The sequence below is a fragment of the Vombatus ursinus genome, unplaced genomic scaffold (assembly GCF_900497805.2).
Source record: "Vombatus ursinus unplaced genomic scaffold, bare-nosed wombat genome assembly UNPS02014769.1, whole genome shotgun sequence".
Lineage (NCBI taxonomy): Eukaryota > Metazoa > Chordata > Mammalia > Diprotodontia > Vombatidae > Vombatus > Vombatus ursinus.
The window spans coordinates 2,152,144-2,166,861 of record NW_020954547.1 but is presented as its reverse complement, the minus strand read 5'-3'; the positions used below and the strand labels follow the sequence as shown (position 1 = coordinate 2,166,861).

Sequence of the window (14,718 nt, the reverse complement as noted above, 5' to 3'; positions counted from 1 at the left end):
ACAACAAGCACTTATTAAGCCTCTACCTTGCTAGCTGCTAAAGGTTATATCTTAAGACAGTTAAAACACTTGAGAATGGGGGGCCTTGATGTAAGAATCATCCATCATGATTCATTTCTACAGCCATCCTTTAGTCAAACAATTCAGGCTCTTAAGAGGTTTTTCTCTTTGACCTTGGCAGAGCCCTGCCTCTCCATTTTCCATTTGATGCTTCAAGGCCCATTCTTATCTTGTGGTTTCAGCACTGGAGACTATCCCTGCCTGTGTGTGGAAAGGCAAATTGTACCCATCCCAAGGATTTAATACGGTCAAAGCATATTCATCAGTGTCATTCACGTCATACAAGTTCCAAGAGTCCAAACAAACCAGGACATAGAGTCCCATGTTAAAGTCAACTAGTCACATTGGCTTTTGTTTTTAAATCCTTAGCTTGGGAAGAGTTCAACTGAGAGCCACATGGATGATGAAAGGCCTGGGAAATAAAATCTCCAGGAGAGATGAAAGGAACTGGGATTATTCAGCCTAGGGAGGAGAAGCTTGAGGAGTGACTTCATAATAGTCTTTGTATGAAGAATGGCAGCCAGCTGTCCTGGCTCTGCTGAGGACCAAATATGAGGAAATGTGTTTTAACCTAAGCCCCTCATGGCATAGTTTAAATTTGGGAAGAGTTTCTTGACAGTTCAAATAGCTAGTGCATTACCAAGAGAAGTTGTAAAAATTTCTCTTATGGAATTCCTTAACAACTGGAGAGACACCCATTCATTGGATGGGGGAAATGGAGCTAATTTAAGTTTGGACTGATTTAAAGTCAGAGGGATAGACTGGATAACTTCCCCAGGGCTTTCCAAACCCAAAATAGATATTCATTCATTTATTCAGCAGGCATTAAGCAAACGTCTATTATGTCGAGCTCTGTGGGTAATGCTGGTGAAGGAGAGACAAAAAGGGAAATAGTTTTTGCCCTGAAAGAGTTTCCATTCTACTGAGGGGAAACGTGCATACTTAAGTAAACATTACATAAGTGAAAGCATAATATAGAGCAAAGAGTGATGAACTTGCTCAGGGAAGTCCTAGGTTCAAATCCGGCCTGTCACATTCACTGTGTGGCCCTGGCCAGGTGCCCAAATCTTATTCTTCTCAACCATCTGTAAAATGGGGATAATCAGACCTGTAGACCCTTCCTCAAAGGTTATTGTGAGACTCAAATGAAATAATGCCTGTAAGTACCTTGGAAACTTTAAAGCACTATTTAAATGCCAGTTATTATTACTATTGTTATTGTTATTATTCTATCTATAGTAGAACTATGGAGCTCTCAGTCAGTATAAATTTGACAATATATTAGTTGAAGGAACCTCCTCCAAAGTATCCCAGTTATCCAAGTGATTTCTTTATTATTAATTATAACTCACATTGTATTGGCACTATCAAGTAGTGGATAGAGGGCTGGCCTTATACTCAGGAAGACCTGGGTTTGAATCTTACCTCTGATATATACCACCTATAGTCGTTTGACTCTGGGCAAGTCATTTAACATCCCAGTGCCCCAGATATGTCTCTGAGTATATAAGGTAAAAACATTGCCATTCTGCATTGTTGGAGTAAATTTCCACACCAGTGAGAATTGAGGCGGGGCAAGTTCATCACTCTTTCCTCTATATTATGCTTTCGCTTATATAATGTTTACTTAAGTATGCACGTTTCCCCTCAGTAGAATGGAAACTCTTTCAGGGCAAAAACTATTTCCCTTTTTGTCTCTCCTTCCCCAGCACTACCCACAGAGCTCGACATAATAGACATTTACTTAATGCCTGACAATAGGTAAACTTGTTTCTGATGGAATTGAAATTTTAAAAAGTCTCAGTCATTTAAGGATCTGAAAGGGCTAGCAAACATCTCATTAACCCCAGCAGTCTCCCTGGAGGAGCAGGTAGATATGTACCAAGTAAGAGCCCTATTACACAGTTATAGAAACAGAAGCATAAAAAAAATTATTTTCCTGGTCTCTCATCTCATAGAAATAATGTAACACAGATAGATATCTTCCAAGTCCTCTGTCCTAGCTGCTTGCTTCAATGAGGGACATGTTTAAGTTCTTTTTATCTATTCACAACCAGAAATGCCACTGAATTTGCAAGGAGATCATATTTCCATGTACTTCCCAACACAGCTGGTCTTGTGAGTAGACAGGTCGGGGAACTGACTACACATTATGTGATGTCCTTTTGCCTAAGGTAAATACCTACAACCAGGAGATCAAGATGTACTGGTATATCTATAATCTTTACCTGGTAATTCTTCCAGTGGGGGGCGGGAACATAACTGACAGCATCACTATCTATTCTTCTCTGCTCTATTCCTTCTCAGTTGAGATGCTTGTTACAAATTCAGAATGGAGTCACTATTGTCAAAGGTATTCCTATGACAAGGGGCTTTGCAGCTCTCCCCTCTCCACCCTGGAGTGGTATTTCCAGAAATGATTGTGCTATAAAAGTGCCTTATGTATAGTTTTCAAGAGTTGGGGAGTTATCTCCGGTGTTACTCTGAAGGAAAAATGTTCCTGAGTGAGACGGGTGGCAGACACTGGGGGATGGGTTACCCTGAAATTACTTACAGAATCACAGAGATGAAAAGACTTTCCTCTACCTCCCAACTATTGTATCACCTGTCATCTTGACCTTTGTCTTGCAACTGGACTTCGATGACTCTGGAAGACAGAGTGAGGTTGACGACTTTGGGCATTTCAACTTCATTTAAATCCAATTCACGCACAAGTTAAGAAATCACACCGTAATGTCATTGGCCCTTTTTGGAAATGAAGGACAAACAGCATTTGGAGAAAATAAGAAGCTGTGTCTTTTTTTCCCCCTTACAAATAGTCCAGGAATTCCTGACCTAAGGCTTTGGTTCCATTTTAAAATGTAAATATCCTTCATCACTTCATCAAGAACTGATCCTGTCAGGCTGACTTTATGTCTTTTTTTGACAGGGTTACTAAACTGGTTGATCAGGAGTGTACCATAGGTCAGGAATTCTTAAGCATTTTTTGTGTCATGGACCCCTTTGACAGTCTGGTGAAGCATATAACCCCCAATAATGTTTTAAAATGCATGAAATATAATGCATAGGATTACAAAGGAAATCAGTTATATTGAAATACAGTTATCAAAATGTTTTTTATCTTTTTGGGGGGGGAGAGTGAGGCAATCGGGGTTAAGTGACTTGCCCAGGTTCACAGCTAGTAAGTGTTAAGTGTCTGAGGCTGGATTTGAACCCAGGTCCTCCTGACTCTGAGGCCAGAGCTCTATTCACTGTCACCTAGCTGCCCCTATCAAAATATTTTTAAACAAATTTAAGGACACTAGGCTTAAGAACCCCTGCTATAGATTCAGTCCAACAGTCAATAAACATTTATTAAGCACCTGCTATATACCAAGCACTGTGCTAAGCTCTGGAGATACAAGGAAAGGCAAAAGACAATCCCTATCTTAAAGAACAGTACTGTTTGCCTAGATCTTAGCAAAGCATCTGACAAAAGTATCTCATACTATTCTTGCACGGAAGATGAAAATATCTGATTAGTCAGTGGTACAAGTAGGGAGATATGGAAGGACAAATGACCTGATCTTGCAAAAAAGGAAGAGAATGGAATCTTCAAACTGCAGGCCTATGAGCTTGACTCAAATCCTTGGACTTAAGCAAAGAATCCACTAGCATTTATTAAGGCATCGAGCTATGTGGTGGAAACACAAAGACAAAAAGGAAACAGCCCCTGCCTTTAAGGAGAATTTTTTCTGTCAGAGGAAATAAGATGTGAATGCATAAATAAATGCAAAGTACACACCAAGAAAATAAAAGGTAACTGGTGGGGAGAGGGAGGAGGGAGGCACTAACAGCAGAGGGAGTTGGAAAAGGCTTTGGGGCAGAAATGAGGAGGAAGTGCATTCTGGGCAAAGGGGACAAAGAAAGGCTGAGAAATGAAAGAGAATATGGGATGTGAGGCATAGCAAGAAAGCCAGTTTGCCAGGATGGCAGAGTAAATGGGGGGAAAAAGAAGTGTGTAGTAGGTCTGGAAAGATAGACTGGAGTCAGAATGTAAAGGAGTTTAAATCCCAAACACAAAACTTTGTGTTCTATTCTAGAGGCAAGAGGGAGTCGCTAGAGCTTTGAGAGCAAGGGAATGATACCTCTAGCCCTGTGCTTTTGAGAATATTCCTTTGGCCGCTGTATGGAGAGGACTGATTGGAGAAAGAAGAGACTGGCCTACTAGGCGGTTGGTGGTGAGACACTGAAGCTTAGAAGAGAGGTAGCATTGAATAGATAGATCTGGAAGTTATTTTTGAAGTTAAAGTAATTGAACCAGAGAAAACTAATGAAATTACTGAGAGAAGAGGGAAGAGTCTTGGAACAGAGCCTTGGGGTGTAGCCACCGTTAAGGGGTGGAACACAGAGAATAATCTAGCAGGGAGGACTGAGACATAGTGGTCAGGCAGGTAAGAGAAGAAACAACATAGAGCAATGTCAGGAAAACCCAGATATGAGATTATCTGGGAGAAAAAGCAGTCAACAGCATCACTGACTATAGAGGGTTCAAGAAAAGGCCATTGGATTTGGCAATTAATAGGTCACTGGTAACTTTAGAGAGCGCAGTTTCAGTCGAATGAGTTCAAAGCCAGATTGCAAAAGATTTGAAGAAAGTGAGAAGAGATTTAGTGGAGGCTGTGAGTGTAAATAGTTCTGCCCCCACAAGAGTAAGTGAAAGGAAAGAAATATAAAGCACTAGCTTGAGACGGTGGTAGGTTCAAATGAGGGTTGTTTAAGGGAAGGGAAAACTTGGGCATGTTTATGGACAGCAGGGAAATCAGGAGATTGGGAGCGACCAAAGATCAGTGCTAAAGGGGATGGTTGTGGAAGTAATTGCCATGGTCTTCTGTAGGAGACTGGAGAAGATAGAATCAAGGGTACAAATAAAAGGGCCAACCTTGGTGAGGAGAAGGGCCACCACTTTGTCAGATATGACTTTTTCCAACATTATTAGCATCATGTGAGCAGGAGCAGAGGGAGGCAGACTTGATGATCAAGCTGAGCTAGTTAACTATAGAGTCAAGATTAGGAAGTGGGGAAAGTAAAGCTGGGGCGGGGGATATTCTATTGAGGGGGGAGGAGAACAAAGAATGAGTAAAAAGCATGCATAGGGAGCAATGAAATGATAGGAAGTTATCATTAGATAAAGGTATTTCAGAATTCTTGGGTCATAGAAGTGGAACAATTATGGGTAATGGTGAGATCAAGAAGTATAGCTGTGTGTGGCTGAAAAGTAACAAAGGTATAGGCCATCTGAGTTGAGGAGATTGATGAAATGGAAGGCAAGGGTGTTTGAATAAACAAACACCAACATACATGTTGAAGTCCCCTAATAAAAAGGCAGGGAAGGGTTGGGGATAGAGAAGACCATGACCCAGATAATGAATGGACTTTTCAAAAAAGAAAAAGGGCCAGTAGGTAATTGCCAGCAAGATCTGGTTTGGGTGATAAATTTGAAAAGAGTAAATCTCAAAGGAAGAGAGGTTGCTGATTGATGGCAGGGAAAGGAGGGTCTGGAGGGCCATGGGGAAAAAAGAATATGTCTACTTCTCTTCAGGAGCAGTGTGTTGTGGGACATGAGAGTACGGCCAAGGAGGCAAAGGATCTTTTGGGAAAGTCTGAGTCTCTGTGAATGTCAAAATATGAAAGAAACATAAGAAGAAGAGATCTGAAGGGAAGTTTGTTGGCATTAGATCAAGGATTACAGAGGGCACAGTGAAAGGGGCAGGCAGAGCTGGATAGATTTGAGTGGGGTGGGGCAGAGGTGGATGGAGGTAATAGAACGGGAAGGGGTAATGGAAGAAGTGTGTAACTTTCACTTAGACAGCTAGGAACACTGCCTCACTGAGAATGAGAGAGTGATTGGTGCCTTCGGACAAAGGTTCCCACATTTGGGAAAGGAAGTGATAATCACAGTGAATCTGTCTGTCTTCATCAAGAATAGGTCACATGAGACTCACTTTATTTCTCTTTTTTTACATGGTTACTAAAATAATGTATTGGGGGAATTCACTGGTTATTGTTCATCTAGATCTTAGCAAAACATTTGATGAAGTTTCTCATACTATTCTTGGGGAAAAAGATGGGAAGAGATGGAAAGAAATGGATTAGTTATTGGTAAGGTCCAATTTGGTAGATTCAGAACTGGCTGAATAGCTCGACCCCAGAGATGAATCATTAATGGTTTGATGTCAGCTTGGAAGGAAGTCACCAGCATAATGTCCCAAGCACCCATATTTAGCCCTGTTCTGTTTAACATTTTTTTTAATCAGTGACTTGGATAAAGGGATAGGTGGCAACCTTATCAATTTTGCAATGACACAAAGAAAGGAAGGATAGTAACACACTGAGTAACAGAGTAGGGATTCAAAAAAGATCTTGACGCCCAGGAGGTATAGCTAAATATGCTAAGATAAAGTTTCATAGGCATATACTTGAACTAAAAAAAAAGAACTTGCCAAGTTTCAAGATGGGAGAGCCATGACTGTACTGCAGTTTGTCTAAGAAAGATCTTGGAGTTTCAGAGGACTGCAAGGTCAATATGAGTCAACAGCATTATGTAACAACCCCCGCAACTTATGTGGTTTTGGGCTGCATTGAGAGTCAGTTTCCAGGAATAAAGAGATGATGATAATTACTGTGTTCTGTTCTTATCAGACCATATTTGAAGAAATGTCTCCACTTCTAGGAGCTACATTTTAGGAAGAGCACTTATAAGCTATAGATCAGTTACAGGAGGTAAATGGCAAGATGCGTCCATGCCCTCTAAGGATCAACTGAAGGAACTGTACATATGTAGCACGGAGAAGAAATTCAGGGTCAGGATGGGAGGAGAGGTGAGGCATATGTGACATCTGTCTTACGTATTTGAAGGGCTGTCTCCTGGAAAAGAGATTAGATTTGTACTTGACACCAGAGGACATAAGTAGGAGCAATAGATCAAAGTTACAAAGAGATGGTCAATATGAGGGAAAATATCCTAACCAATTATCCAAAAGGGGAGTGGTTTGTTTCCAGGAGGTAAAGAGTTGGTTATTGGCAGTCTTCAAGTTCAGGCCAGATGACTACCAATCAAGTATGCTATAGTCAGTCAATAAGTGTGCACTTATTAAGTTCCTACTATGCAGCAGGTACTGTACTAGACATTCAAAGAAAGGTAAAAGACAATCCCTCCTCTTATAGTAAAGGTTCTTTTAGGGGTATGAATTGTCAGTCAACAAGCATTTATTACATGCTTACTGTGTACTAGGCATTGTGCTAAGTGCTGGGTAGGCTAGATAGCCAGCAAGGTCCTCAGCTTTGAAATTCTATAATTAATTTAAGCCTTAGACATTTGTATTTCACTGTGAATTAAGCTTATTAAAGCCTTTACTGAGAATAGGTTTTGATAGGTGGGATGGAGGGGCAAAGGTGAAGGCCCTGTGTTTGTGAGGTCTATCTGTCAATCAACAAGCATTTTAAAAGTACTTGCTATATAGTGGGCTCTGTTCGATACTAGGAATAAAAAGTAAAACAGTCCCTGCCCTCAAGGAACTTACCTACTTCTGGGTATATATAGCATGTTTATAGGCTATTGCAATAACTTTCTGGTTCCTCGACCTGCCTCAGGTCTCTCATGCCGCCAGCCCATCTTCCACTCAGCTATTAAATTAATCTTCCTAAAACAAAGGTCTAACCATCTAACCCCACCCCATTCTATCAAGTCCAGTGGCTCCCTGTTGCCTCCAGAATCAAATATAAAATCCTCTTTTGGCATCTAAAGCCCTTAACCTACCTTCCCAGTCTGACACTTTACATCCCCAGCCCCACCTGCCATACGCTTCGTGCCAGTGACACTGGCTTCTTTGATATTCCGAGCACATAGAACTCCATCTCTGGACTCTGAGCATATTCGCTGCCTGTCCCTGATACCTGGGACTTTCTCCCTCATCGTCTCTGCCTCTTAGCTTCCCTGGCTTCCTTCAACTCTCACTTTGCTCATCCTCTCTAATCTTCCTTCCCTCTGTTGACTATCCCCAGTTTCTCCTGTATAAAGCTTATTTATGGATGGTTTTTTGAATATTGTCCCTTCCATAGACTCTGAACTCCACAAGATCAGGGACTGGTTTTTTGCCTTTCCTTGCATCCCCACACTGAACATGGTGTCTGGTACATAGTAGGTGCTTCATAAATGCCTATTAACTTGACTTGAGTAAATATAAGATCTATACAACATAAATAGGCAGTGATTTGGGGAGGGGAGATAACACCAGGGGGAATCAGGAAAGGCTACTCTGAAGGAGGTGATACTTGAGCTATACCTTTCAGGGAGATAGAGATGCCTAGATATGTAGCTTGAAAAGGGAGAGTATTCCAGGGACAGGGCAGAGGAGAGGCTGGTCAGAAACATGAAACTGGAAGATGGAATACTGTATTGTAGCTGGAATGGAAGGTGTATGAGAAGGAAGAAGGTATAGATAACCTGGGAATAGAGACTGGAGCCTGGACATGAAGGGATTTACATGTCAGACAGAGGAGTTCGTATTCAGTCCTAGTTATTGAGAGAAAGAACAATAGTCTCAAGTATTCCGAATAGGGTCATAGGGCAAAAGGTTATCATGCCCTTTCTAGGACCTTTTTTAATATTAACTTGAATATTGTTTCTAAGGAAGAGATATGAAGGAGTTAGGGATACCTGTGGAAGAGGAGATGGCAAAAAGAACCTCAGTGGCTGGGCTCTGGTATCCTAGCAGCATAGCTGAATGGGATGAAGTTGGATCTGCTAGATATAGAGTGTTGAGTCTTGGTTCCACTCAGCCTCCACCAGTCAACATCCAGGGCATCTCTGCCCCAGAGCAAGTCTTAAAGCTGAGAATGAGAGGGAGGAGGGGCTGAAGGTAGGGGGAAGGACAGTGCCTCTGAAGAGTCAGAGAGTCTTTGCTCCTGATGATGGAAGGTGGGCCTAGGGCTTGCTAGGAGTAGAGAGTTAAAGAGAGTCTCAGAGAAGTAAAAGTAATTTGGTCAAAGTCACTTAGGTACCTGTAGGAGAACCTGGATTTAAACCCAGTCTTCTATCTCTAAATTCAGTGTCTCTTCCACCGTACTAAATCCTGCCTCAGGGACAGACATTCATGGTAAGTTGAGTTCAGCCATCACTAAGCAGGTGGAAAGAGGGCTGAATTATCCATTTGCCAGTGAAGAATTCTTTGGCCAGCTGTAAGGAAATCAGACTTTGCCCCTCTGTGTTTACTAAGCGTGGTTAATATTTTAATTCAATGTTCTTAGTACTTCTCCCCTAGCCTCGGTGGGAGAAACTAGTTGGCATGAACTCTGATGAGGTCGCCCTGTCCCAGCATCCTATAATTCAGCCATGGAATTTCCCAAACCACCCTCTCCATAATCAGCCTTGTAAAGGGGTTTGGCTATGCCCTTCCACTGACTCCTGGCAGTTTTGCCTTTGAATCATAGCATACAAGCGTTGGAACTTGTGTGATCACACACAAAAATGGTGTTGGAAGGGACCTTCAAGTCATGCTGTTTATTGTACCAAAGAGGAAACCAAGGCTAAGTGGCACTAGTGGCTTATAGGTAGCAGGTCTGGGATTGGAATGTAGGTCTGAATCCAAGTTCACTATACCACAATGTCTTGAATAACAACTAAAATACTAATTGGGATGTGCTGTTTGATAGGGAAGCAGGGATTGGAGATATATAGATATACACACACACACACATATATATACATATATATATACATACATATACATATATACATTCTAGACTAATAGATTTGCTCTAGTTAAAAACTCTGTTATATGTTATAGTAATAATATCATGACAGACCCACCCTGTGGATCAGACCCCAGGTCACATGTATACAGTGATATGTGAGTACCTATCACTCACTACTCCATGCCAAGCCTGTAATAGAGATGTTATCCTTGATTCCTGGACACAAAATCAATCAATCAATAACCATTTACTAAGTGCCTTACTCTGTGCCAGATACTGTGCTAAGAACTGGGCACTATAGTAATAATGTAACTCAGCTGCATGTATGTTGTCTAAATGGGAAAGCAAACTCTATTCTCTTTTCCCAAACATTCCCCCCACAAAAAAAAAGCAAGCAAAAATTTTTTTTAAAAAAGAATATACGTTAGTTTTATTCCTGTAAGATGTTCTCCTCTGGGATTTTGGGCAGGATAGGAAAACAAGTGGGGGAGGGATTGGGAAAGTGTCCAAACCTCTGATTTCATCTGGAGTGAGAAGAGTGGGAAAAATGCTGACTCTAAAATAATGAGAGGACTTAGGAGGGATGGGTTGAGGTGGATGGGGGACAACAGAATGGGAAGTGGGGACAGTAGGGGTGGGGGTGAGGGATGGAGTGCTTAGGCAGCAAAAGATCCTGCCTCACTGAGACTGAGGGAGTAATGGGTGGGAGTTTGGTAACCATGGGACCGGGATGTCTAGAGCCTTTGGACAAGGGGTCCCTGTAATTAAAAAACAGTCCTTGCTCTCAAAGAGATTACATTTTAATGAGGGAGACAACATATATGTGTGTGTGTGTGTGTGTGAGAGATACATAGTTACATAGTTATATATCTATTGTATATAATATACCTTGTATATATTATACATATTTATATGTGTATTATATGTTGTCTGTTATATACATTATGTAGACAATATATATGTCATCTCCTCCATTAGAATGTAAGCTGTTTGAGGGCAGGGATTATATATATCTATATATATGTAGATATATATATATAGATATTGTGTGTGTGTGTGTGTGTGTAACATGTAATGTAACCTACTATATATGCCTATGTGCAGGAAGAAAGGAAAAATAAGAAAGAAAGAAAGGGAAGGAAGGAAAGGAAAGGAAAGAAATCAAATATCTTCTCTCCCCCATTAGAATCTAAGTTCTTTGAGGCAAGGACTATTTTTATTTCTGCCTCCAAATTTTATATATAACATGTGCATATATGTATGTATGTATACATATATGTATATGTAAATGAGTATGTAAATACATACAAAATACAAGAAAGATAACCTCAGAAAGGAGAGCACCAGCATCTGAGTATGACCAGGAAGGGCCTCCTTGAGCTGAGTCTTCACTGGAGCCAGAGATTCTATGAGGTAGTGGTGAAGAGGGATTATGTTCAAGCCAGGGTAGACAGCCAAGGCAGAAGTGTGGAGACAGGAGATAGAATGGCATGTGTGGAGTCCAGAATGGCTGTATCTTAGAGTGAGTAGAAGGGAGTAATGTATAGGAACATTGGAAAGGCAGAGAGATGCCAGATTAGTTTGAGAATAGATGCAGTCTGTGCCTGGCATCTACCGGTTAGAGTTTCATGCCAAAGAGCATCCTACACAGATGAAATCACAGGTCCTGTTCCCTCAAAAAGAAAAAAAAAAAACCCTGGTCTGACTAGGTGATTTATATTCGTGATAAAGATACATTTCTTAAAACCCTGGACCCTTTCTCACCCTTTCACATTTCCTCACACGCCCCCAGAACAAGCTTGAAGTTAGAATGTCCATTTTCAAGGGTTTCTCAGCCATCAGCTTACATTGCAGTGTAGAAAACCCATTAGTGAGTCCATAGGGCTTTGCTTGGCAGGAGTGAAAGAACTGTTCACAAAGGCCTCTGTCTTTCCCGTGAACTATGTCTGTCACTCTCAGTGGTGTGGTGTCGGTGGGAACGGAGTGGTGGGGTTGAATAGAGAGGCGTGAGGCTCAGGGAGGGCAAAGGTTGCTCCTTTTCTTTTTTCTTCCTGCCTATGACACTGGCCCAGGGACATTCTTGGGAGCTGTGTCATGGCCATTTCTGTAAATGATTCACATGAAAGTGACCTTTAAAGAGAAAACAGCAATAACCACCGGGAAAAAAAAAAAAAAACACCACTTACTTTCAGGAGTCTCCTATCCTGGGACTGTTTGAAAGGCCCTGCATCTGAGAGTGTGGTTGTTCGGGTTGCTATCAGCCAATCAAAATGCATTTCATTCGCAGAGGGTTATTGTTTGGCTGCTGAAATCCAATCACCAAAATCCTACACAGCCATGTTTGCTCTGGTTTCATTCCCACATGCAAAATCAGTCCTTTGAGGTCATTGATTAGGTATCCTGATAAACTTCTGAAGCAGGAATGAGGTTAAGTTCAGTAACAGGAGTTCAGGAACAAGAAAGAAAGAAAGAAACTGGGGGGATTTGCTTACCTCAACTCTTCCGGCTTTTCTGTTTTTATCTCCATTGACAGTATTAAATACAACCAAAAGAGCTTTGGGTTTTTTGTTTTTGTTTTTGTTTTTGTTTTTGTCCTGGCCTGTGATTTCACTGGTTTAGGAAACTCCTACCATTGAAGAAGGGCAACCCTTCTTCATCTTATAAGTCTTCTGGGGCACTGAAAGTTTAATTTATTGGCCCAGAGTCAGTTAGGTGACATAGTGAATTAGCACTGGGCCTGGAGTCAGAAAGACCTGAGTTCAAATTTGCCCTTCTGTGCTTTCTACCTGTGTGACCCAGGGCAAGTCATTTAACCTCTGTTTGCCTGACTTTCTCAGCTGTAAAATGGGGATAATGATAGCACTCACCTTGCAAGACTGTTGTGAGGTTCAAATGAAATCATATTTGTAAAGCATCTGGCACTTTGTAGGTGCTTTAGAAATGCTTATTTCCTTCTCTTCCCTTTCCTTTCCTCTTTTTCCACAGAGTCACACAGGTGGTATGTGTAAGAAGCAGGAATTGAATCCAGGTCTTAGGATCATATTATCTTAGATTTACAGTTGAAAGGGACCTCAGGGATCATCTCTAATGGTTCTTAACCTAGGACTCCTGAACTTGTTTTTGTTTTTTATATTTTGATAAGTACTTCACCATAGTCTGTTTCCTTTGGAATCCTATATGTTTAATTTTATGCATTTAAAAACATTGTTGTGAGAAGGGGTCTTCCATGCCACCAAAAAAAAAAAAAAAGGCTAAGAACCCCTGGTCAGTCCAACCCTTTGGATTTGCAAGTTATAGCTAAGGAAACTGAGACCTAGAGATCCTAAGTGACTTGCCCAAAGTCACACAGATAGTGATCGTCAGAGCTGAGATGCAAATCCATGTCTTCTGAGCTTTCCATTGTACTACATTACCTGACTCCAAAGCTGGCTCCAGAACCAGTTTCCTACATGGCCTCTCCCCACAAAAGCTATTAGTAAGAAATTCAATGAGCTCAAATAAGTGCTTAAATTCAGTGAATAACAAGTGCCTGATGGCTCTTACTTCTCTGCTTCATAAGGCTGAAACTTTGAGTCCTCTTGCTGATCTAAAACACAGAGATGTCATGGGGTAGCTGGAGCATTGCCTTTTTGAATGCTTTTTTTTTTTTCCCCTCGTAGAAATAAAAGTGACCCTCCTCGGCGCCCCATCCTTTCATCCCTGGTCACTCTTTTTAACTATCATCAAGGAACAGTTGTAAAGGGGTCCTTTCTAATCACCATGGTGAGGATTCCGAGAACTGTTTTCACATACCTCTCTAACACCCTGAAAGAAAAGGTAAGTGAATTGTACCATGCCCCCTCCTACCCTGCCCAAGCCCTGCCTCCTGCCCTGGCCTGGTGCCAGGGGTCAGGTTACAGGAAAGTAACCAGCTGGAAAACTACAGCTGGCTCAGGGCAAGGAATCCAATCTGGGCCAGTGTCCATTCAGTGGGCTCCAATATTCTTTCAATCATTTGTTCTCACTGTGCAAGTCTTTCTCCTTCTACTTTTTGTTTGTGGATTTTGTTTGTTGGGCTTCCTCCAAACATGGGGGGGGGGGGGTTGGGGGGGGGGGGGGGAGGGGGGGAGAGAGAGAGAGAGAGAGAGAGAGAGAGAGAGAGAGAGAGAGAGATCTGGAAATGGTTTGAGTGTCTCGTCCACTTAGCAGGGTTTCTTTCTCGTTTAAATGTTTGCTACAGGAGGAAAAATAGAGGAATAAATACTCGAGATAAAATTTGAAGTGTCCCAGGGCATTTGTCTCACAGCCATTTTCAAAAATAAATAAATGAAGCATTAGGTAAAAAGGTTTACTTCTGGTTTTTATGAGAGAATATTCCCGACCTTTTCCATTTCACACAGGATGTCATGGGAAGTTGGTGGTATGTATAACAGGAATGGGCAAGCTGACCCAAATCCCTGCTCCAAACCTAAGCAAAGGACAGAAAACTATAGGGTTTTTGTTTGTGTTGCTGCCCGCCCCCACCTCCCGCCCTATCCCGCTGGTTTTTATTTCCATGCACATTTGGTTATGAATGCCAACAGAAACCAGAACACCAGGAAAACAGCTGCTCTCATGGTATTTCTGGCCCGCTGGAACAACGAAAGATTGGAAATCCCCCAAGCCAGCCTGTTCTCACACAATGTTAAGCTCTCTCCATTTGCCAGAGGGTTGGAGAAACATCCGAAGTTGAAGCTATTTAAGATCCAAACCTTTGTGTACCATTAGTGAAATGGAGAAGAGTCTACATGTATGGATGCTTCTCAAGTCCTTGGAGTTTTTTTTGTTTTTTTCTGGAGAGTGATAATTGTCCAGAAATTGCTCTGTGCTTTCTTAATAATCCATGAAAAAGCCACAAAATGAGTGCAGAAATTGGGAAACATTGATTGGATTTCACACAAAAAC

At 41.5% G+C, this 14,718-nt stretch overlaps 1 protein-coding gene across 2 annotated transcripts in view; it reads left to right on the top strand.

The window, feature by feature from the left end:
* Positions 1-14,718, top strand: part of SLC44A3 (solute carrier family 44 member 3) — a 104,242-nt gene that overhangs the window by 60,302 nt on the left and 29,222 nt on the right. The window contains exons 11-12 of one of the 2 annotated variants that reach the window (XM_027862621.1): positions 2,118-2,234; positions 13,455-13,611. In XM_027862621.1, coding sequence (XP_027718422.1) covers positions 2,118-2,234; positions 13,455-13,611 — 274 coding nt within the window. The remainder of the gene's footprint in view (positions 1-2,117; positions 2,235-13,454; positions 13,612-14,718) is intronic. The other variant, XM_027862622.1, reaches the window with a different exon arrangement.